Source organism: Notolepis coatsorum (assembly GCF_963971535.1).
Source record: "Notolepis coatsorum genome assembly, contig: SUPER_10_unloc_1, whole genome shotgun sequence".
Lineage (NCBI taxonomy): Eukaryota > Metazoa > Chordata > Actinopteri > Aulopiformes > Paralepididae > Notolepis > Notolepis coatsorum.
The window spans coordinates 396,409-419,761 of record NW_028174872.1 but is presented as its reverse complement, the minus strand read 5'-3'; the positions used below and the strand labels follow the sequence as shown (position 1 = coordinate 419,761).

General features: G+C 47.4%; 1 protein-coding gene across 1 annotated transcript in view; it reads right to left on the bottom strand.

Annotated features, from left to right (window-relative positions):
* The window catches only part of LOC311236305 (semaphorin-6D-like), a gene marked incomplete at its 3' end in the record, with an annotated part of 40,453 nt that overhangs the window by 5,512 nt on the left and 11,588 nt on the right, over positions 1-23,353 (bottom strand). Inside the window, exons 3-13 of the mRNA XM_084338382.1 lie at positions 21,916-21,976; positions 21,500-21,562; positions 20,774-20,875; positions 18,779-18,869; positions 17,351-17,470; positions 8,318-8,406; positions 7,162-7,382; positions 6,914-7,045; positions 6,146-6,301; positions 5,644-5,820; positions 5,021-5,161 (exon numbers count right to left, since the gene is read on the bottom strand). Of these exons, the coding sequence (XP_084194508.1) occupies positions 5,021-5,161; positions 5,644-5,820; positions 6,146-6,301; positions 6,914-7,045; positions 7,162-7,382; positions 8,318-8,406; positions 17,351-17,470; positions 18,779-18,869; positions 20,774-20,875; positions 21,500-21,562; positions 21,916-21,976 (1,353 nt within the window). The remainder of the gene's footprint in view (positions 1-5,020; positions 5,162-5,643; positions 5,821-6,145; positions 6,302-6,913; positions 7,046-7,161; positions 7,383-8,317; positions 8,407-17,350; positions 17,471-18,778; positions 18,870-20,773; positions 20,876-21,499; positions 21,563-21,915; positions 21,977-23,353) is intronic.

Below are 23,353 nucleotides of genomic sequence, written 5' to 3'. Positions count from 1 at the left end.
CTTCGCTGATCTGCGTTCCGGGTAGGAACGGGGTTGACCAGACCTCATAACACGTCTTCTGGTTTTACTTTGCTAAATGTATTGTGAATAACGGTGTTTTTCCCAAAACGTGTGTTGCTACAATGCATTTAGGATACGTTGCGGGTTATGTGTGAGCTGTTTTTGTCACTGGCAGTTAGCTTCTCCGTGCAAACGGGATGTAATGATCTGGTTGTTGTGTGAGAAACACGGCCGTGTACTCACAACTAAGGTAACTAACCTATGAAGCTATGCTTGGTGACAAGTGAGTAAAAGAATGTTCTTTCTCAGACTGTAATGACAATGAACAGTGTGTTCACACATTAACAGGTTTTCCTGTTTTAACTGGCCGTATTGAGGGTAAAATAGGAGGATTGTGTTTTCCCCCCCGGTTCCCTGGGGACTTTTTCATCCTCCTGTCAGACATGTTGTGCATTAATTGTGTCTTTTGTGTGGTAGGGATACGATGTAACTCTTAGCTTGATTGCTGAGGTTGTGCTAAATCTGCTGGAGAAACGTATTTCCTAAAGGGAAATTGGTTTGGTTGCTGTCATGTGTGCTTAGCAAGGCCTGTGGTCGATACTAATCAAGAATGATGTATTCTCTCATTGTGAAAAAAACGGCGTTCCTCTGTTGAGTGTTTTGCCATTTTTTGTAGGTGATGATGGGTTGTGTGTGTCATGTGACCTACAACTGGGTTGTACTGGCCACAGAAGCACATGTGTATGTTGGACCGGGGTTCTTAGAGCCCTCTCTATTCTGTGTTTTTCCTTAGTAAAAATCAGATAGCAGGTTAGCTCATGCGCTGTGTGGAGCTGTGAAACGCTTCATAGAGCTGACTATGACTGTGTCATATTCTCTTTTTGTCGTTACATCGTATCATGGGTGTGGGGTCGTAAAGGGGTGAACTGGTAACCTTTCCTCTCCCCATTGTTCTGTCGGTCAGGGGTACACCCCCTGTCCTTCAAGGTTCCCGTCACGTGGCGGTTCGGCACGTTACGGGGGGGGGGGGGGGGGGGGAGGGAGTTCCTGGTCCCACGGCCTGGTATATTGGGCGTGTGCACCGCAGGAATTCCCCCGCCATAGAGTACGTCACCGTGCGCGTCTCTGTTGGTAGGACTTCCGTGTGCTGTTCAGGTCCATGTGATGGATCTGTTTTCAGGGGGGGTGGTCAGGGCTCCTCCTCACCAAGCGCCTATTCAGGCCTTCTGTGAGTTCGGACTCCTTCTTCCATGTGAGGAAGCCTCCATCAGAGTACAGAGCCTTCCTCCTCAGATTGTCAAAGTGAGTGGACCCTCTAGAAGGGTCCTTTTCTATTGTATGTATATTCGATTCAATTCGTTTATTGAGTGTGTATGGGTTCAGTGCCTCTTCCCCGGAGGCCCTAAAACCAGTTTTTTACATGGCTCAAGGTGCAATATATTCTTTTCAATCTGTACAGCTCGCGTGGGAAGTCTCTCTGGGGATCCCCGTCTCTTTCCTATGGGAGGGTGGTGGGATGTAAAAATGTGAACATTTTTTACCCCGGCTGTGTAGACTGGGATACATACTGTTGATGCTTCCTTCTTTCTATTCCAGAAGTGTTGGAGTTAGGGAGTGTCACACCCCTCTTGTCGTTCCCCTGGGCGCCTTGGGGATTCAATGACAGGTCTAAATAGCCTGTTCATTGATGGGGGTGTGTCCCGACGCACGTATAGTGCTAGCTCGCTGTAAACAGGCGATTGACTGGCACGCCTTGGTTGCTTGTGGTTGAAACAGCGTTTTTATAAAGCAACTGAGATGGGGGTTTTTCCTCTTCCGACGACCACATCCCATGACCTGGGTGGGTTGTCGACGGATTCTCGTTCATGTCTGGGGGATGATGACGGGATGGATCTGAACATATGTGGTGGGGTCTCACGCCCTTGGGGTGGGCCACCAGGCGCGGTTCGTCCGAACGTCTGGGTGGCGCCTTCTTTTCATGTTAAGATCAACACGCATATCTGCCCTTCTCCTGGAGTAGGCATGTCGGCGTGGTTAGGGCACGGGACTGGTTCTGGTCACGCTGGTCCAGATCAGTTGAACCCGTTGTCCGCCGGGGATGCAGATCTGCTGTTCTGGTACCCTGAGGGACTTGGGCTTTTTTCAGGGGGAAAAATGCCAGGTCGGTCTGGGTGTCACAGGGTTAAGCGCTATGGAGACCCTGGTTGGGTATGTTTTTACTCAGCACTGTCGTCATGGCTTACAGCCATGCCATTCTGTACGCGCTCGATCTCGTCGGATCTCGGCCGCTACACAGGTTGGTCCTGGTTAGTACTTGGTTGGGAGACCGCCTGGGAATACCAAGTACGGTGTGCTTAGGGGCTGGTTCTCCATTATTTTTCGCTCCTCTCTCACGCATGGCGAAGAGGGGCCTGTGGGGGTGGTTTTTTGACCTCCTCTGGTGACCCTGTGCTTCCCGTACCGCCAGGCCCGGTCCGAAGTGATGTTTGCGACCCGTAGGCCTGGGTTAACCCTTTTTTGAAAACTGAAACACTTGTACTGCGGTATAGCCGGTGTATACCCGCAGGTGTGTTTTGGAGTTTTTTCTTGAGGGGTTATAGGAACAACCACCGCATTGGGTAACACCGAGGTGGTTGGTTCCCTGGTGTGTTGGTGCAGTGTCAACTCCCGGGTTCACCGTTTGAGGGTGCCCCTGCACGTTCATGACGTCTGCCAATCGTGTCAGCCTTCTCTGCCTCAACCCCTCTGGGTGGGGGTTTTTAAATGGAGGCTTGGTCATGCAACAACGCCAGCATACGCCCCTTCCGCCGGGGCAGCTGTGTTCAGCTGTCCCCTCTGGCGCCTGTCTCGTCCGCAGTCTCCAGGCTAGGGTTAACAGCCTGTTGCCTGGTTTTTCCCCGGTGCGCTGCCTGCTTCCGTTGGTTAACCTTTTTTGTGTGCTTACGGCCATGCTGACTGTCTGTTCTGCAGGGTTAGTGTGCCAGGCGGTGTACTGTTGGGGGGACGGGGCCCGCTCGGCTTACGGCCATACCGACCTGAACACGCCCGATCTCGTCCGATCTCGGAAGCTAAGCAGGTTCTGGCCTGGTTAGTACTTGGTTGGGATACCGCCTGGGTTTACCAGGTGCAGTAACTGGGGGGCCTTTGTCCGAATACGCTGGCGATGTGGGGGGCGGGGCACTACGTGCCCACCTGGTGGGGTCTTGATGCTGGCATCATGGACTTCTCCGGGCCCCCATTCCAGGGAGTCCAGTCCTTTTGGTGGGTCTGGGTCTTCCTTCGCGCTCCGCTGCTACGGCCTTGCCACGGGGTTGGGTTTGCCCTTGACCCCGTGATTCTGGGGGCAGTGACGAGGTTGTTCCTCCGTTCGTTCCCGGGTGGCATGCGGGTTGTGCGTGTGTGTAGTCGTGGGGTCAAGCCACGGTCTGCTCACCCTGTGCGTTAAGTTGCTTGAGTGCCTCTTCGCACGGTCGGGTCCGTCGCCTTCCCGTGAAGCCTCTAATAGGGGGGATACCCTCCATTAGGGGGGGTCGGGGGGGCTCGGCCCTCCCTGTTCTGATGGTTTTGGGGGGCTGTCAGCGGGGTGTATTTGTCAGCCAGTGGCTCCGCTTGGCCTCCCTTGTGCAGTGTGATGCCAAGCTAAGCCACTAACGATACAGAACGATAGGTTATGACTATAACCAAGTTCTGTTAGTTAGGGGCGATGCTTGGCATCAGACGGCCGCTGCAGCCCTTGTCCTCACCTTGTGGTGAAAGCTTGGGAAGGAGGAGAGCAGGTGACCACACACCTGCTTATGAAGGTAAGCTGATGAGGGGTGTGGTCAGACTAATACTGGTATTAGAGGTACATTTGTGGTTTATTCAGTACGCGTGCACGTACGCGAGATAGTGCAGTGTGATGCCAAGCATCGCCCCTAACTAACAGAACTTGGTTATAGTCATAACCTATCGTTAACGTTCTGTAGTGTGGTAGTGAAAGGTTAACCTTCTGTAGTCTGGTTGTGAAAGGGTTAACCCTTTGTCGTGTGGCAGTGAAAGGGTTAACGTTCTGTAGTGTGGTTGTGAAAGGTTAACCTTCTGTAGTGTGGTAGTGAAAGGTTAACCTTCTGTAGTCTGGTTGTGAAAGGGTTAACCCTTTGTCGTGTGGCAGTGAAAGGGTTAACCTTCTGTATTGTGGTAGTGAAAGGTTAACCTTCTGTAGTGTGGTTGTGAAAGGTTAACCTTCTGTAGTGTGGTAGTGAAAGGTTAACCTTCTGTAGTCTGGTTGTGAAAGGGTTAACCCTTTGTCGTGTGGCAGTGAAAGGGTTAACGTTCTGTAGTGTGGTAGTGAAAGGTTAACCTTCTGTAGTGTGGTAGTGAAAGGTTAACCTTCTGTAGTCTGGTTGTGAAAGGGTTAACCCTTTGTCGTGTGGCAGTGAAAGGGTTAACGTTCTGTAGTCTGGTTGTGAAAGGGTTAACCCTTTGTCGTGTGGCAGTGAAAGGGTTAACCTTCTGTAGTGTGGTAGTGAAAGGTTAACCTTCTGTAGTGTGGTTGTGAAAGGGTTAACCCTTTGTCGTGTGGCAGTGAAAGGGTTAACCTTCTGTAGTGTGGTTGTGAAAGGTTAACCTTCTGTAGTGTGGTAGTGAAAGGTTAACCTTCTGTAGTCTGGTTGTGAAAGGGTTAACCTTCTGTAGTGTGGTAGTGAAAGGTTAACCTTCTGTAGTGTGGTTGTGAAAGGTTAACCTTCTGTAGTGTGGTAGTGAAAGGTTAACCTTCTGTAGTCTGGTTGTGAAAGGGTTAACCCTTTGTCGTGTGGTAGTGAAAGGGTTAACGTTCTGTAGTGTGGTAGTGAAAGGTTAACCTTCTGTAGTGTGGTAGTGAAAGGTTAACCTTCTGTCGTGTGGCAGTGAAAGGGTTAACATTCTGTAGTGAAAGGTTAACCTTCTGTCATGTGGCAGTGAAAGGGTTAAGATGAGCTATGACTGTACACGGGACGGGGGGCACAGAGTGATCCGTGTTGTTGGTCTCCATGTCACTTACTTGGGGCAGGAGGAGTGGCGCTCGCAGCGGCTGAGGGGCATGCGGATGACACAGCTGGAGAACGCCACGTAAACGCTGTGAGCCTCCACGTCCACGTGCAGCGACAGGACGCGCCGGTCATCATCCCGGTTAGACAAACACCTGGACGGGAGGAAAGGAGGGAGAGAGGGGGGGAGAAGAGAGGGAGGGATAGAGGAATGATAGAAGAGGTAGGTAGGAGAGGGGGAGGTAGATAACAAGAGAAGAAAGAGAGAGAGAGAGACAAAAAAATAAATAGAGAGAGCAAGGGAGAGCGAGAGGGAGAAACCTGATCAGGGGTTCATCAGATAACGCTGTCTACTGTTTCACACTGTTGCTCTAATCAAATGTTAGGAGGCGGATTCACAAAAAGCTTTTTCACCATTCAACAGCACACCTGACACACATCGACATCATGCACCAACACACACCCTCTCCCTCTCACACACAAAAGCAGGCCGACACGCTATCTGTGCCAGGAAGTAACACTCTGCTCCGGGTCGAGAGTAGCTGACTCCTCGTTCAGAAAACGGAAGAGAGAAAAGGAGAATAAAGACAGAGACAGACAGACAGAGAGAGAAAGAGAAGTGGACATGTGTCCCTACTTGGCCTTGTTGAAAACGTCTATCTCCTCCAGCAGCAGGCTGTCGTTGAGGGACACCATGGACGAGGTCTTGGCCAGCACCTTGAGGACCACCCCGGCCTCGGAGCCGATGAACACCACCGTGTAGTTCCCATGGGGCCCCGCGCTGTTGTCCACTGCCAGAGCCGTTAGCCTGTACCTACACACACACACACACACACACACACACACACACACAGCAGGAAGGAATGGTTCAGTCACCTGGAACGATATTCAGTGGAAAATAGTAGAGGTCATTTGAATTAGTCAAATAGTTTGGCCCTTGGGGCTACAAGTGGGAGGACATTACTGTATTTGTTTGTGTGACCTCGTTTACCTACTGTTGTGAGGATCGAATGTTCCCGCAGGTGATGAATACGAGACTCTTTTGTCATTGTGGAGACATTGGCACAAGGTTTAAAGGAGCTATTTTGGGGTTAGGTGTTATGGTTATGGTTGGGATAAGGTTGTGGTTAGGCCTTTACCTGACAAGTGTCTTGGTGAACCACGGCTCGTCCCCCATGGAGGGGACAGACGTGTCCATGAGCGGGTGGGACTTGATGAACTGCAGGGTCTCGTCTGGGAACTCGATGGAGCTCTTATAAGACTCGGCTGGACTACGACCCGCACAGCAGCCAGGCCTGGGGGCAAAGGGCACACACACACACAAGAAGGCAAAGGTCACGATCACTCTATACTATCACCGTTCTGGGACCTGTAAAGGTTGGATTGAAGTGCTGCGAGGGGGGGGGGGGCAAGGGTGCAGCTGCTCATTAGGACCCAAAAAGAAAATCCACAAATGGAAACATAAAATATACATATGCACGGTTATCCTCCATGAATGATTTACTGAAAGTAATGAGGTGCTTTGTGGACTTTGTGTTCTGGACGTTGCTACCTGTGTATGTACGGACTGTGAGCAGGTTAAATATGCGACGTGTCTAATTAAGCCAGATAAATTATTTAATCGTCAACAGATGGTATGTGTGTGTGTGTCTGTATGCCGGGTCACAGAAAATAACCCATGTCCCTCTCTGGTGAAAAAGATTTAATTTCATTGGGATTAACTAGGCTGAGGAGGAGGGGGGGGGGTCAATGACAGGCAGATGGTGTGTTAAACTGTCATCTGCCACTTTCATTTTTGGGTGCTCCTTCTTACACTTCTGAAATTAACGAATATCTCTTTTTAGCATCTCACTTCTTTAGAGCTTTGTTCCGTCTCTTGTCCCCTTGAGTTGATTCAAGAGCCTTACCTGGGCTTGGGTAGCTTCTCATCTGGGAAGGGCGTCCACACAGAGTCGGGGGTCTTCTGCTCTTTGAAACGGCCCTGGAACACCTTCTCTATGTCCGCCATGGAGAAGGCACACACCGCAGAGCCCGGGAGACTGAGGGGAGAAAAACAAGACAGCTCTTTATTTCATACCTCAATTGAATTGAGGAACTCGTAAAAAACTAGGCTTTCGCAAATCGATCTAGTCGACGGGAGGCGGTCGCGGCTCACCTGTTCATCTGCGTCGTGAACACGCCCACCACAGAGGGGACCCCGTCGATGGCGATGATGTCGGTGATGGACTGGAGCACGTCGAAGTAGAAGAAGGACTCCCCGTAAGGGACGGAGCAGTTCAGCCTCGCCTTCACGAATGACGTCCAGTGTTTCTCCAGAACCCACTGAGAGCCGCCGCCGTCGTTCTTACAGATCCGCGCCACGCGGGAGTACACAGCCTGCGAGGGGCAGGAAGGGGTGGGGGGTAGCGGGCGTATGGAAAGAGGAAAGAATGAGGCACAGGAAGAGGCTAGAAACACTTCAACACTCTGAATAATACATCCTTCCATCCTTTTGCAACACACACACGTTCACAGGCACCACAAACTCTCATCCCAAAACTCTGTACCGGAGTAACATGTTCTTATTTTAGCAAATGGCAAAAAAATAAACTCTGCCCTTAACTACACCACATCTTGTGTGTGTGTGTGTGTGTGTGTGTGTGTGTGTGTGTGTGTGTGTGTGTGTGTGTGTGTGTGTGTGTGTGTGTGTGTGTGTGTGTGTGTGTGTGCGACTACAAATGTGGCAAATGTTGGGCTTAGTGGTGTAAATGAGGCATGTGAAGCGGTTGGATAAGACAACTTTAATAATTCACCAGTGCAAACCTCCATCACAGGCCAGGTGTCATCCCCAGCATTAGTAGGACTGAAATATTTATTAGCTGGCGGATGATGGAGGACACTTACTTCCAGCAGGCCAGGCCGGGATCAGCCATTCACTGGATGATGTATGGGCAAATCTGAACCTGCCCTCAGCCATACAACATCCTAATGTGTGTGTGTGTGTGTGTGTGTGTGTGTGTGTGTGTGTGTGTGTGTGTGTGTGTGTGTGTGTGTGTGTGTGTGTGTGTGTGTGTGTGTGTGTGTGTGTGTGTGTGTGTGTGTGTGTGTGTGTGTGTGTGTGTGTGTGTGTGTGTGTGTGTGTGTGTGTGTGTGTGTGTGTGTGTGTGTGTGCGTGCATGTAAGACACAAATCATTTCACTTAGTGATGAGTTTACATTTGCAAAACAGAGAGAATTGCTCCATGGCTTTTTCTTTTGTTCTTCCTAATTCTAAAGCACTAATAACGGTAGACTGGCAGGTGCTCAGTGTTGTGAGGGGTGAGGTGGCCTTACCTTGCCCAGATTGTTGTGTTCCACAGCGATCTCCCTGTAAAAGAAGTAGACATAATTCCCGTACTCCACTGCATGTAGGAAGTGGGGCTCTGTGTGAGAGTGTGAGAGAGAGGGAAAGAAAGAGTTGAAATAGATTTTTTTTTGCACCGTCACCGCTCTGCATGCTAAATATTTCAGTGATTTCTACAAGGCTGTATATGTCTGGGAATGACCTAGATTGCCTGGGAGAGAGCAGGACATAATTCCCAGGGACTTCTGACATGCTGGAAAGCTTGCTAACGCGCACAACAGCCCCAACAACCACACGCATACACCATGCGCAATCATGATGGCCGTCTAGTTAGCTGACAGACAGACGTGTATATTAGAGAGAGAGAGAGAGAGAGAGAATCAGAAATATGTCTTTACCAAAGTCAAGGTCATGTGCTTGTCTGCGGTGACTTCAACGCCCGAACGGGAACCCACCCTGATTTCACCAGTACACATGGAGACAATTTCATATCTGACCACACCATATGCAACCATGTAAACCAGTCCCCTAGAAATAACCATGACACTTCCATAAACAAAAATGGAAAGGATTTATTACAGCTGTGTAGAGGACTGAGTCTCTACCTTGTCAATGGGCGTGTGAGAGGGGACTCACAAGGAAGGTACACTTACTGCTCACCCCTTGGCAGCAGCACAGTAGATTACATGATAACAGATCTGGATCCAGTATCCTTCAGTTCATTCACAGTCAAACCCCTGACCCCACTCTCCGACCACAGTCAGATCACTGCATACATGAAAAGAACTGAGTCGCTCAAAAATCCCCCTACACAGCCCAGTAAACTATACAACATCCCCAAATACTACAGATGGTCCCAGAACAGCATGCAGGACTACCAGAGAGCCATCGCCAGTGATGAGACACAATCACTGTTAGATACGTTCCTAGCCAGGCCATACTCTAACAGTGTTGAAGGAGTTGTGAGGTTTTGCCCGCTGCTCACTACCTTTTCTCTGTCTTCTTTAAGCCTACTGTTAGGAATTCCCTATTCTCTGTCTTCTTTAAGCCTACTGTTAGGAATTCCCTACTCACTCTCTCTAGCCCCCACCCTCTCGTTCCTTACCCTTAGTGGCCACACCTGTTTGATATTCTATTATCTCTCGCACCTGTGGTGGCAGGCTAATTAGTCCCCCTGTGGGCTTTAAATACCAGGGCGCTTCCCCTCGTTTTGGCGTGGGGTCGTGTTGTATACTTGCCGAGTCATATTCTCTAAACATCTAGACTCTTTCGGGAGATCCTCTGTCTGCCTATGCTGTTCCATTCTCCGGCGTCGAGATGTTTGCTCCAGCCTTCGCCAGCTGTCGCCGTTGCCTGTGGGGGAGACTGGTCTGCGCTCCCTGTACTTCCACGGGAGGCACCCCAGCGTTCCACTGCAGACCCCCGCGCAGCTGTTCGTCCTGACGCACATCCAGACCAGCGCAGACGCTCTCCAGTCCTCAGCGCGCAACGCGCATCTTCCAAGGACGCTCGAGCTTGGCACGCTCTCCAGACCAGCGCGCAACGCGCATCTTCCAAGGACGCTCGAGCTTGGCACGCTCTCCAGACCAGCGCGCAACGCGCATCTTCCAAGAACCCTCGAGCTTGGCACGCTCTCCAGACCAGCGCGCAACGCGCATCTTCTAGACCTTCGTGCTTGGCACACTCCTCCTCGCAGACGCACCCCGACGCGTCCCTCGGTTCCGGTGCGCACTCAAGCAGTGGCGCACCACTCTGTTCCTCGGCTCCGACAGTCGGCTACCCGGTGACGACACCTTCGCCACCGCCGCCTGTTCCAGCACCACTCTGTTCCTCGGCTCCGACAGTCGGCTACCCGGTGACGACACCTTCGCCACCGCCGCCTGTTCCAGCACCACTCTGTCCTCGGCTCCGACAGTCGGCTACCCGGTGACGACACCTTCGCCACCGCCGCCTGTTCCAGCACCACTCTGTCCTCGGCTCGGACTGCCGGCTCCCCGGTGGCGATACCCTCGCCACCGCCGCCTGTTCCAGCACCACTCTGTCCTCGGCTCGGACAGCCGGCCCCCCGCCGCTGCTGTTCCTGTACCATTACGCATACGCTGGGTGAGTTTTGATTGTGATGTCACTCTCCCAGCGTATTGCCTCTGTTAGTTAGTTTGGACATTTCATCTCCCAGCGTATTGCCTCTGTTTGTTTGGACATTTCATCTCCCAGCGTATTGCCTCTGTTAGTTAGTTTGGACATTTCATCTCCCAGCGTATTGCCTCTGTTTTTGGTTCTCACTTAGAATAGTATTTTTGGACTTTACATCTCCCCCTGTGTGTTTGTCACACGAAGATATTATTACTTTGTTCACTTTGTTATTTGGACTGTTCTGCACCTGCTCTGTTTTTTCCCTTTGTGCATTAACTATCTCCTCTGTCCTGCAGAGCGGCCCAGATGATTTCCACCAGTCCTCCCAGTTTCCTCCCTGTTCCCCAGCCCGCCTCCGCGGGCCTCAGTCCCTAGTCCTCTATCCCTAGCTCTCCTAGTCCCTAGTCCTCTCTCCCTAGTTCTCCTCAGTCCCTAGTCCTCTATCCCTAGCTCTCCTAGTCCCTAGTCCTCTCTCCCTAGTTCTCCTAGTCCCTAGTCCTCTATCCCTAGCTCTCCTAGTCCCTAGTCCTCTCTCCCTAGTTCTCCTAGTCCCTAGTCCTCTATCCCTAGCTCTCCTAGTCCCTAGTCCTCTCTCCCTAGTTCTCCTAGTCCCTAGTCCTCTATCCCTAGCTCTCCTAGTCCCTAGTCCTCTCTCCCTAGTTCTCCTTGTCCCTTGTTTTACCTAGTCTCTAGTTCCTCTGTCCCAAGGCGTTCCCTTAACCTTCCCTTAGGCGTTCCCTTACCTTCCCATAGTGTTCCCTTTTTCCTGCCCGCCTCTTAAAGGCACCCTTCCTTCCCCTCATATTATATTCCTGTATTTGTGATTCTCCCTTAAAGGGACAGTGCCCTTTTCCCTGTTTTTCCCTGTGTTTCAATAAATATCTGTTTCTTGGCAAACCATCATACCTGTCTTGTGTTGTGCGATTGGGGTCGGTTACAAACCATAACAGTACGACCCCACCAAGTCTACGACCCCAGCCAGCACAGACTGTGTATGTTGAGTTTGCCTTTTTTTTTTCTTGTTCCCTCTGGCTCCCCTGTTAGCTTGTTAGTCTCCCCTCTAGCTTCCCTGTTAGCCCAGTTTAGCTTCCTTGTTAGTCCTGTTTAGCTCCCTTGTTAGCCTGTTAGTTCCCCTGTTTAGCTTGTTAGTCTCCCCGGTTAGCTCCCCTGTTTGCTTCCCGTTTTGCCCTGTTTGACCCCCCTGTGGCTAGCCATGCCCTGGCAGCTAACCCAGTCCCTCAGCAGAGCCCCAGTCTGCTAGCTTGGCCCCGGCTGCTAGCACAGCCTCTATGTTAATGCAGCCTTGCAGCTGGCATAGGCCCTGTAGCTAGCCAGGCCCAAGCAGCTAACCCGGTCCCTCTGCATGGCCTCCACTTTTTTGTGTAGAATCTCACACAGCTAGGACTGTCCTTCCAGCTAGCTTGTGCTCTCATGCTGGTCCAGCCCTGTCTGCCAGCCTAGCTCCGGCAGCTAGCGCAGCCTCTATGTTAATGTAGCAGTACAGCTGGCATAGGCCCTGTAGCTATCAGTGCCTTGGCAGCTACCCTTTCCCCCTGCTAGCCTAGCTCGGCAGCTAGCGCAGCCTCTATGTTGATGTAGCAGTACAGCTAGCATAGGCCCTGTAGCTATCAGTGCCCTGGCAGCTAACCTTCCCTCTGCTAGCCCTTTCCCGGTGCTACCATGGTTACCCCTTTGCTACCCTGCTTGCCCCTCAGTTCTCTAGACCCAGTTCCTCTAGACCAGTTCTCTAGACCAGTTCTCTAAACCAGTTCTCTAGACCAGTTCTCTAGCCCGGTTCTCTAGCCCAGTTCTCTAGACCAGTTCTCTAGACCAGTTCTCTAGACCAGTTCCTCTAGACTAGTTCTCTAGACCCAGTTCCTCTAGACCAGTTCCTCTTGACCAGTTCCCCCAGTTGCCCCTCTGCTACCCTAGTTACCCCTCGGCGACCCTGTTTCTTTTGCTAGCCCCACTCTTGTGGTGGCTTCCCCTGCTGGCTTGGCCAGTACCTCTTGTTTTGCCCCCTGCCACTCTGTCTGTATTTGTTTTGGGTCGCCGGGTGGCTCCCGTTGGAGGGGGGGATACTGTGAGGTTTTGCCCGCTGCTCACTACCTTTTCTCTGTCTTCTTTAAGCCTACTGTTAGGAATTCCCTATTCTCTGTCTTCTTTAAGCCTACTGTTAGGAATTCCCTACTCACTCTCTCTAGCCCCCACCCTCTCGTTCCTTACCCTTAGTGGCCACACCTGTTTGATATTCTATTATCTCTCGCACCTGTGGTGGCAGGCTAATTAGTCCCCCTGTGGGCTTTAAATACCAGGGCGCTTCCCCTCGTTTTGGCGTGGGGTCGTGTTGTATACTTGCCGAGTCATATTCTCTAAACATCTAGACTCTTTCGGGAGATCCTCTGTCTGCCTATGCTGTTCCATTCTCCGGCGTCGAGATGTTTGCTCCAGCCTTCGCCAGCTGTCGCCGTTGCCTGTGGGGGAGACTGGTCTGCGCTCCCTGTACTTCCACGGGAGGCACCCCAGCGTTCCACTGCAGACCCCCGCGCAGCTGTTCGTCCTGACGCACATCCAGACCAGCGCAGACGCTCTCCAGTCCTCAGCGCGCAACGCGCATCTTCCAAGGACGCTCGAGCTTGGCACGCTCTCCAGACCAGCGCGCAACGCGCATCTTCCAAGGACGCTCGAGCTTGGCACGCTCTCCAGACCAGCGCGCAACGCGCATCTTCCAAGAACCCTCGAGCTTGGCACGCTCTCCAGACCAGCGCGCAACGCGCATCTTCTAGACCTTCGTGCTTGGCACACTCCTCCTCGCAGACGCACCCCGACGCGTCCCTCGGTTCCGGTGCGCACTCAAGCAGTGGCGCACCACTCTGTTCCTCGGCTCCGACAGTCGGCTACCCGGTGACGACACCTTCGCCACCGCCGCCTGTTCCAGCACCACTCTGTTCCTCGGCTCCGACAGTCGGCTACCCGGTGACGACACCTTCGCCACCGCCGCCTGTTCCAGCACCACTCTGTCCTCGGCTCCGACAGTCGGCTACCCGGTGACGACACCTTCGCCACCGCCGCCTGTTCCAGCACCACTCTGTCCTCGGCTCGGACTGCCGGCTCCCCGGTGGCGATACCCTCGCCACCGCCGCCTGTTCCAGCACCACTCTGTCCTCGGCTCGGACAGCCGGCCCCCCGCCGCTGCTGTTCCTGTACCATTACGCATACGCTGGGTGAGTTTTGATTGTGATGTCACTCTCCCAGCGTATTGCCTCTGTTAGTTAGTTTGGACATTTCATCTCCCAGCGTATTGCCTCTGTTAGTTAGTTTGGACATTTCATCTCCCAGCGTATTGCCTCTGTTAGTTAGTTTGGACATTTCATCTCCCAGCGTATTGCCTCTGTTTTTGGTTCTCACTTAGAATAGTATTTTTGGACTTTACATCTCCCCCTGTGTGTTTGTCACACGAAGATATTATTACTTTGTTCACTTTGTTATTTGGACTGTTCTGCACCTGCTCTGTTTTTTCCCTTTGTGCATTAACTATCTCCTCTGTCCTGCAGAGCGGCCCAGATGATTTCCACCAGTCCTCCCAGTTTCCTCCCTGTTCCCCAGCCCGCCTCCGCGGGCCTCAGTCCCTAGTCCTCTATCCCTAGCTCTCCTAGTCCCTAGTCCTCTCTCCCTAGTTCTCCTCAGTCCCTAGTCCTCTATCCCTAGCTCTCCTAGTCCCTAGTCCTCTCTCCCTAGTTCTCCTAGTCCCTAGTCCTCTATCCCTAGCTCTCCTAGTCCCTAGTCCTCTCTCCCTAGTTCTCCTAGTCCCTAGTCCTCTATCCCTAGCTCTCCTAGTCCCTAGTCCTCTCTCCCTAGTTCTCCTAGTCCCTAGTCCTCTATCCCTAGCTCTCCTAGTCCCTAGTCCTCTCTCCCTAGTTCTCCTTGTCCCTTGTTTTACCTAGTCTCTAGTTCCTCTGTCCCAAGGCGTTCCCTTAACCTTCCCTTAGGCGTTCCCTTACCTTCCCATAGTGTTCCCTTTTTCCTGCCCGCCTCTTAAAGGCACCCTTCCTTCCCCTCATATTATATTCCTGTATTTGTGATTCTCCCTTAAAGGGACAGTGCCCTTTTCCCTGTTTTTCCCTGTGTTTCAATAAATATCTGTTTCTTGGCAAACCATCATACCTGTCTTGTGTTGTGCGATTGGGGTCGGTTACAAACCATAACAGGAGTAAACCTAGCTGTAGAACACATCAATTATATATTTGAAAGAACTGCAACAAAGTCCAAATTAAAACTATCAGGTAACAAACAGAGAAAAACTAAAAAGGACCAATGGTTTGACAAAGAATGTAAAGCTCTTAGAACACAGCTAAGAAAAATATCAAACCAGAAACACATAAACCCACAAAATGACACCCTACGCCTCCAATACTGTGAATCATTGAAACACTACAAAAAGACCATCAGAATTAAAAGGAACAATCACGTAAATAAACAATTGTGCAAAATAGAGGACTCTCTAAGCTCTAACTCCTTCTGGGACCACCAAGCCGGAAGAAATGGCTATCCAAGATGGGGATGTTTGGACAAACCACTTCACATCACTCTTTACAACTGTACCCCTAAATACAAAAACGGAAACCAGCCAGATATGTGAAAAATTACAAAAATGGGAAAATATCATAAAGGATAATCAAAACCCTTTAGACTTCCCAATCACAGAACAAGAGCTGAAATCAAAACTCCAGTGCCTTAAAGCTAGAAAGGCCTGTGGTACAGATGGCATACTAAATGAAATGATTAAACACAGCTCTGAAAAATTCCAATTGGCTATTTTAAAATTATTCAATTTGACACTAAATCTAGGCTATTTTCCTGATGTCTGGAATGAAGGACTCATAACCCCAATTTTCAAGAGTGGAGATAAACATGACCCAAAAAACTATAGGGGTATCTGTGTGACGAGTAATTTGGGCAAACTTCTATGTAGTATCATCAACACCAGACTCATAGAATTCCTTACAGAACACAGCGTTCTAAGTAAAAGCCAAATCGGATTCTTACCAAATTATCGTACCTCTGACCATATATACACTCTTAAAACCCTAATTGACATTCACGTAAAACAGAACAAAAACAAAATATATTCCTGCTTTGTCGATTTTGAAAAAGCCTTTGACTCAATTTGGCACAAAGGTCTTTTCTTCAAAATTCTAGAAAGTGGTGTTGGAGGAAATACATATGACTTGATCAAATCCATGTACACAAAAAACAGATGTGCTGTTAGAATTGGAAATAAAAGAACAGATTTCTTCACCCAGGGTCGCGGAGTCCGCCAGGGGTGCAATTTAAGCCCAACATTGTTCAATATATATATAAATGAATTAGCAAAGTTATTAGAACTTTCTACTGCACCCGGTCTGACTCTGCACGATACCAATGTAAAATTACTGATGTACGCAGATGATCTGGTTCTGCTGTCAGCCACTAAAGAGGGTCTACAACAGAACCTAGACATCCTCCACCAGTTCTGTCAGACATGGTCTCTGAACGTAAACATGAAGAAGACTAAAGTCATGATCTTTCAAAGGAGACACGAGTCTCAGAGTTCACATAATACATTTAAATTAGGCACACACATATTAGAAAACACAAAAAGCTACCCATATTTGGGATTGAAAATAAATCATAATGGAAACTTCAATATGGCTGTGAATGAATTGAAGGAGAAGGGAAGAAGGGCTTTTTATGCCATCAAAAGGAAAATTCCAATTGACATCCCAATTAGGACCTGGCTCAAAATTCTAAATTCCGTAATAAATCCAATAATATTATATGGCAGTGAAGTGTGGGGTCCATTAACTAACCAAGATTTCCCAAAATGGGAAAAACACCCATTAGAAGTACTGCATGCAGAATTGTGCAAAAACCTACTTAAGGTCCACAGACACACTGCCAATAATGCATGCAGGGCAGAACTTGGCCAATACCCCCTAATCATTCAAATTCAAAAGCGAGCCATAACATTTTACACACACCTCCAATCAAGTGACCCCCACTCCTACCACTACAAAGCCCTTCAGAGCCAAGAGATGAACCCAGATAAGAGTCCCCTCTGCCAGCTAGTCAGAAATCTCTGCCCACAAATGCCTCAGGACAGATACCAAAAAATCTGGCCCAACCAAATAACCTCAAAACAAAAAGAAAACTATATAGAATATTGGAACAAATCAACCAAATCTCAAAGTAAATTAGAATTCTATTTGACCCTAAACAGAGAGTACACGGTGGCAGAATACCTGACCACTGTGAATGATATAAAATTAAGAAAGACATTGACACGGTACAGACTGAGTGGACATAGTCTAGCCATAGAAACAGGCCGTCACAGGCAGAACTGGCTGCCCAGAGAGGCCAGGCTGTGTTCACTTTGTCATCAGGGGGATGTTGAGACAGAACCTCACTTCCTACTATACTGTGAGAAATACAAGGATCTAAGAGAAGTTTTCTTTTATAAAATAAATAAAATTGATCCACAGTTTATCCATCTCCCTGATAATCAAAAGCTGTTATATATATGTGGGGAGAAAAGTCAGTGTACAGTATTAGCTGCAAAATATGTAGATGGTTGTCATACAATAAGAGAACAAGCCCTGTAAATACATGTATCTGGGTGGCTACATCTGTAAAATGACTACCCGATTGAATGATTATTTTGTAATTTAATATGTTTCTGTTGATTGTTTTACTTATTGCTAATATTATGGTATGTTTTATTGCTTAATAATATATATGTTATTGTTTGTATATTGGACTTGCTTTGGCAATAAGTATGTTGATATTTCATGCCAATAAAGCCTATTTGAATTGAATTGAATTGAATTGAATCAGAGAGTCAGTGGTTTAACCTTTTAGCCACTTGGAGTCATATTTGATGGTCCTGAGGGCCGATCCATCCCCCATACTGCGATAGATGACAGCATCACTAGCCTGGAAGTCTGCCACTGTGGCAGAGTACAGCTTCCCATCTGAAACCATACAGCAAGGAGCACGGTTACCACACACACACACACACACACACACACACACACACACACACATGCAGGTATACTGCTATTCTGTTCAGCAATATCCATTACTACAATGAATTTCATTAGGCTTAAGTTGGCTGAGTTGCCATAGCTGCCATTTGTTTCAGAGGTGTTAATGAAAGTGAGCAGAAAGACACGAATAGTGCTTCAGAGAAGCAGTGTGTTTGTGTTTGAAAAGCAGTGTGTTTGTGTTTGAAAAGCAGTGTGTTTGTGTTTGAAAAGCAGTGTTTGTGTTTGAAAAGCAGTGTTTGTATTTGAAAAGCAGTGTTTGTGTTTGAAAAGCAGTGTTTGTGTTTGAAAAGCAGTGTTTATATTTGAAAAGCAGTGTTTGTATTTGAAAAGCAGTGTTTGTGTTTGAAAAGCAGTGTGTTTGTGTTTGAAAAGCAGTGTGTTTGTATTTGAAAAGCAGTGTTTGTGTTTTAAAAGCAGTGTGTTTGTGTTTGAAAAGCAGTGTTTGTGTTTGAAAAGCAGTGTTTGTATTTGAAAAGCAGTGTTTGTATTTGAAAAGCAGTGTTTGTGTTTGAAAAGCAGTGTGTTTGTGTTTGAAAAGCAGTGTTTATATTTGAAAAGCAGTGTTTGTATTTGAAAAGCAGTGTTTGTGTTTGAAAAGCAGTGTTTGTGTTTGAAAAGCAGTGTTTATATTTGAAAAGCAGTGTTTGTGTTTGAAAAGCAGTGTGTTTGTGTTTGAAAAGCAGTGTTTGTGTTTGAAAAGCAGTGTTTGTATTTGAAAAGCAGTGTTTGTGTTTGAAAAGCAGTGTGTTTGTGTTTGAAAAGCAGTGTTTGTATTTGAAAAGCAGTGTTTGTATTTGAAAAGCAGTGTGTTTGTATTTGAAAAGCAGTGTTTGTATTTGAAAAGCAGTGTGGTTGTATTTGAAAAGCAGTGTTTGTATTTGAAAAGCAGTGTTTGTGTTTGAAAAGCAGTGTTTGTGTTTGAAAAGCAGTGTGTTTGTATTTGAAAAGCAGTGTGTTTGTGTTTGAAAAGCAGTGTGTTTGTATTTGAAAAGCAGTGTGTTTGTGTTTGAAAAGCAGTGTGTTTGTATTTGAAAAGCAGTGTGTTTGTATTTGAAAAGCAGTGTGTTTGTATTTGAAAAGCAGTGTGTTTGTATTTGAAAAGCAGTGTGTTTGTATTTGAAAAGCAGTGTGTTTGTATTTGAAAAGCAGTGTGTTTGTATTTGAAAAGCAGTGTTTGTGTTTGAAAAGCAGTGTGTTTGTATTTGAAAAGCAGTGCATGTGTATTTGACTGACCAGCGAAGAGGGCAACATTGGTCTGTTTGGCGTCAAAGGGGCATCGAGCCAGTCCACTGATCTCCTCTCCATCGAACTCCAGGTTATCCAGCTCAAAGGACACATGCATACATTAATGTATGGTAACAGAGAAACATGTGCACACTAGGCTTGGACAACATTGAAATTCCCCTACTGATTGCTTTAAGAAAGGCAATGATAAATGATATTATCATCCAGAAAAAGCTGAAAAGACACATATGTGGCAGCTTTTATTTTGAAAAGTTCTGACCGGAAGTCTTATTGTTGTTGTTGCTAGCTTGACACAAACCTTTGCTGCAAACATTACAGTCTCGGGGGAAGATTCAAGCATTTTGATTTCAGCTTCCAATCAGAATTGATAAAAGTAAATTAACCACATGTTGTCACATCGTTAGGTGCATTTACATTATTTTGCTAACAAGAGCTGACCTCTTTCCAAAGTTTTCTCCACTGAGTTAGGCTACATGTGGTAACGTTATATTCAGGGTCAGAATATAGGCTCACATAATGTTTTTTGATAGCCTACAACAAAGTGGTGAAGCCAGAGAGAAAGGGAAAGAGAGACTGACTATAGCGCACGATTCATAACAGGCTGCATAATTGAATATTGTTCTGTTATCAGGGACACGTGAGAGCCATTTTGTGGCCATGTGCGTGATACGTAAACGATAATATCATCCTATTGCCAACGCCTAGCACACACAACATTAACGTATAACAGAGACAGCACATGCACCCCAACGCCCAAGCCTAGCACACACACACACACACACACACACACACACACACACACACACACACACACACACACACACACACACACACACACACACACACACACACACACACACACACACACACACACACACACACACACACACACACACACACACACACACACACACACACACACACACAAGTCAAGTCAGTTTTATTTGTATAGCACATTTCCAGGCAGCGGCAGCTGACACCAAAGTGCTTCACAAGCAAGTTGATAAAAACAAAATAGTGTGATGCAAGGTATAAGATTTAAAAGAAAAGAAAAACATAGCAAAGCAATGAAAGCAACAAAAACAAAACAATATGGTGCAAGATATAGGATTAAAAACATAATAAAGCAATGAAAGTAATAAAAACTGGTAGGACACAGTAAAACAAAGAGGATAGAAGGGCCAGGGGTCTAGTGGTGGTTAAGTAGGGGGGAAGGCCAAGGAGAACAGGTAGGTTTTCAAGAGTGATTTAAAAGCCTGTACGGTCTGGGCAGTCCGTACGCTGAGGGGGAGGCTGTTCCACAATCTAGGCGCTGCGGTGGAGAAAGCTCTGTCTCCCCTAGTCTTGAGCCTGGTTCTGGGTACCACCAATAGCATCTGGTCAGCTGATCTGAGGGATCGGTGGGGGGTGTGGCGGTGCAGGAGCTCGGACAGATAGGAGGGAGCCGTGCCATTCAATGATTTAAAAACATTTAGAGCTAATTTAAAATCGATCCTGAAGCTAACAGGCAGCCAGTGGAGCGAGGCCAAAACTGGGCTGATGTGTTCGTGTTTTCTTGTTTTGGTGAGGAGGTGCGCGGCTGCGTTCTGCACCAGTTGTAGGCGGCGGAGGAGGGACTTGTCGATGCCCGTGTACAGAGCATTGCAGTAGTCGAGGCGAGTGGTGACAAAGGCATGTATCACCGTCTCTAGGTTACTTTGGGAGAGGTAGGCTTTTTTCTTCGCCAGGAGTCTAAGGTGGTAAAAGCTGTTTTTAACTACGGCACTGACCTGTTTGTCGAATTTAAAATTGCTGTCGAAGATCACACACACACACACACACACACACACACACACACACACACACACACACACACACACACACACACACACACACACACACACACACACACACACACACACACACACACACACACACACACACACACACACACACACACACACACACACACACACACACACACACACACTTTCTAGAACTCACCCTGTAGTATCTACACATGGGGTTGAAGCCGTTTGTGCCACAGATGAAGACCAAGTCATCGTTTCTGGGGACCAGCACTTTAATAAAGTTATGGCACTCATCCTGAAACAGACAAAAAGCACAAACAAATGTTACAGTCCAATTGAAATCAAAGCAGGAAAATTGCTCTTTGCGAAAAGGTAACTAACCTTTTTCACAGCAGGCATTTTGATTAGTCATAGATGGGTAAACAAAGGTGTAACCATAGATATAGAATAGAAGAATTATAAGTTGTTCAGGCATGTCAAAATGGCTGCCGTGAAAAGGGCTCACTATCCACGGATCTTCAGAGAAGTTTCAAACTCAACTGTGGGAAAACAAACTGTGCCCCTGAAACCAGCGCCATTACGCCTAATAGAATCGAACCTTGTGAATCATAATCAAGTCGGATAATCAGTGGCAATACCCAGCCCTAGTTGGTTATAGATGGAGAGATGATAGGTGGATATTGTAAAAGCAGAATTGACCATATTCAGAGGGTGGAAAGAAATCCCAACCAGAGAATGACATAACAGCAAAATGGCGGTTGGTGAATATGGTCAATAGTGGTAATGTAATGTAATTAGGACATTAAACAGACTGCCAGCCTGGTGAGTTACATGAGAGATACGTGTTGTGAGGTAAATGAGAGATAAGATAAGTGTTGTGAGGTACATGAAGAGATAAGTGTTTTGAGGTAAAACTTACTCTGTGTTTTCCTTTAAAAGCACACATCTCTTTATCAGCTTGGCCCGACCTCCATGTTAGTTTCTGGAATACAAACACAAAGGAACGTAAGACGAATACATAGGCAGTGGCACTATGTACTACACACACACACTCTCACATGCACACACATGGTTACGTGTGTGTGCACACACACACACACACACACACACACACACACACACACACACACACACACACACACACACACACACACACACACACACACACACACAACCACATGTAGGCGCGCGCACACACACACACACACACACACACACACACACACACACTCCTCTGGTTTCCACTCTCTGGTTTTATAACATGTGAGCATGTGATGAATGGCCCAGTCTTTTCTAAGGAGCCCTGTGTGTTTACAAGTGTGGCCAGAGTCTTACCCTGTAAGGGATGATCTCATTCCTGTAGGATTCCCTCAGACTCATTAGGTACACCTGGTCTCTGTGGGCAGACAGAACAAACACACCACTGTGACATCACAGCAAACAGCACCACACCGCAGTGTCCATGAGCGGGTGGGACTTGATGAACTGCAGGGTTATGCAAATATTATACAGTACTGTTACCCAGAGATCCTAACAGAAAATATATGATGGGGAGGAGACTGTACATTAGGAGGGGGTGGGTGGGAGAAAATATATACATACAGTGGGGAGGAGACTGTCTATTAGGAGGGGATGATTGATTGATTGATTGAAAACTTTATTAACAGATTGCAGAATGGGTACAATACAGTACAGCTCAATACACACAATTGTTAAGGGGATGCAGTCCAGAGAAATACTTTCGTCTTGTTTACATCAGGGTCCCCCATTTTCAATTAATCAGGACATATATGACATACATGACATACAGATAGACAGTACTGCTACATCTATACATTTATGACATACCAGATTTGCAAATACAGTACTGTTTTTTTTTTTTTTTTATATTTTTTTTATTATTGCAAAACAAAAATTATTAAAAGTCAGTACTCAACACAATGCATAATGAAACTAACAGTCAAGGTGGTTAAAATTACATGCAAGTACAGAAACAAGATTAAAAAAAAGTCTATAATAACATTTTAACCGTATACAGTGTATATCCAGCGAAATTACAATTATATAAATGTTTATATAGAACATACCCCTAATACCTATTTTCTAAAACCCTACACACATATGCTCCAGCTCGAACCCCCCCCCTCCCGGACCCCTCCTTGGATAGTACCTCCATTATCCCTCACTCCTAACCAGACACTACCATTATCAGCTAGCTTTTATTCTCTCCACCACTTCTACCCACATTGACATTTTGGATTCGTTGAGACCCAGAATTCTTGCTGTAGATATTTCTTGATATATCACATCTAGATATGTAAGAGACCAAACTTTCCGGCAAATTTTTTCCGGTTGAAACCAGCGTGATGCGATCAGTTTTTTAGCAACTGTGATACCCGATAAGACCAATCTCTTTAGCTGTGGATTTACTGCAAACTCAAAAACATAATTTAAAAGCAATACAGAGGGGTGTACTGGTATATTCCAAGATACGAGTTTTGATAATTGATGGGTCACATCTTTCCAGAATGCCTTAACTGGTGGGCAGTCCCAATACATGTGCATAAATGTCCCTTCGTCTCCATTTGTACATTGGGAGCATTTTGAGTCTTGTTTCAGGCCCATTCTGTTCAGCCTTATAGGAGTCAAGTATGTCCTGTGAATATAGTTAAGATTGATTTGTTGATGGTCCGGGTTCCTTGATGTAAGACGGACATTTGCCCATGCTTCTTGCCAATCAAAGTCACTTTCCAGGTCTGGAATATCCCTCCTC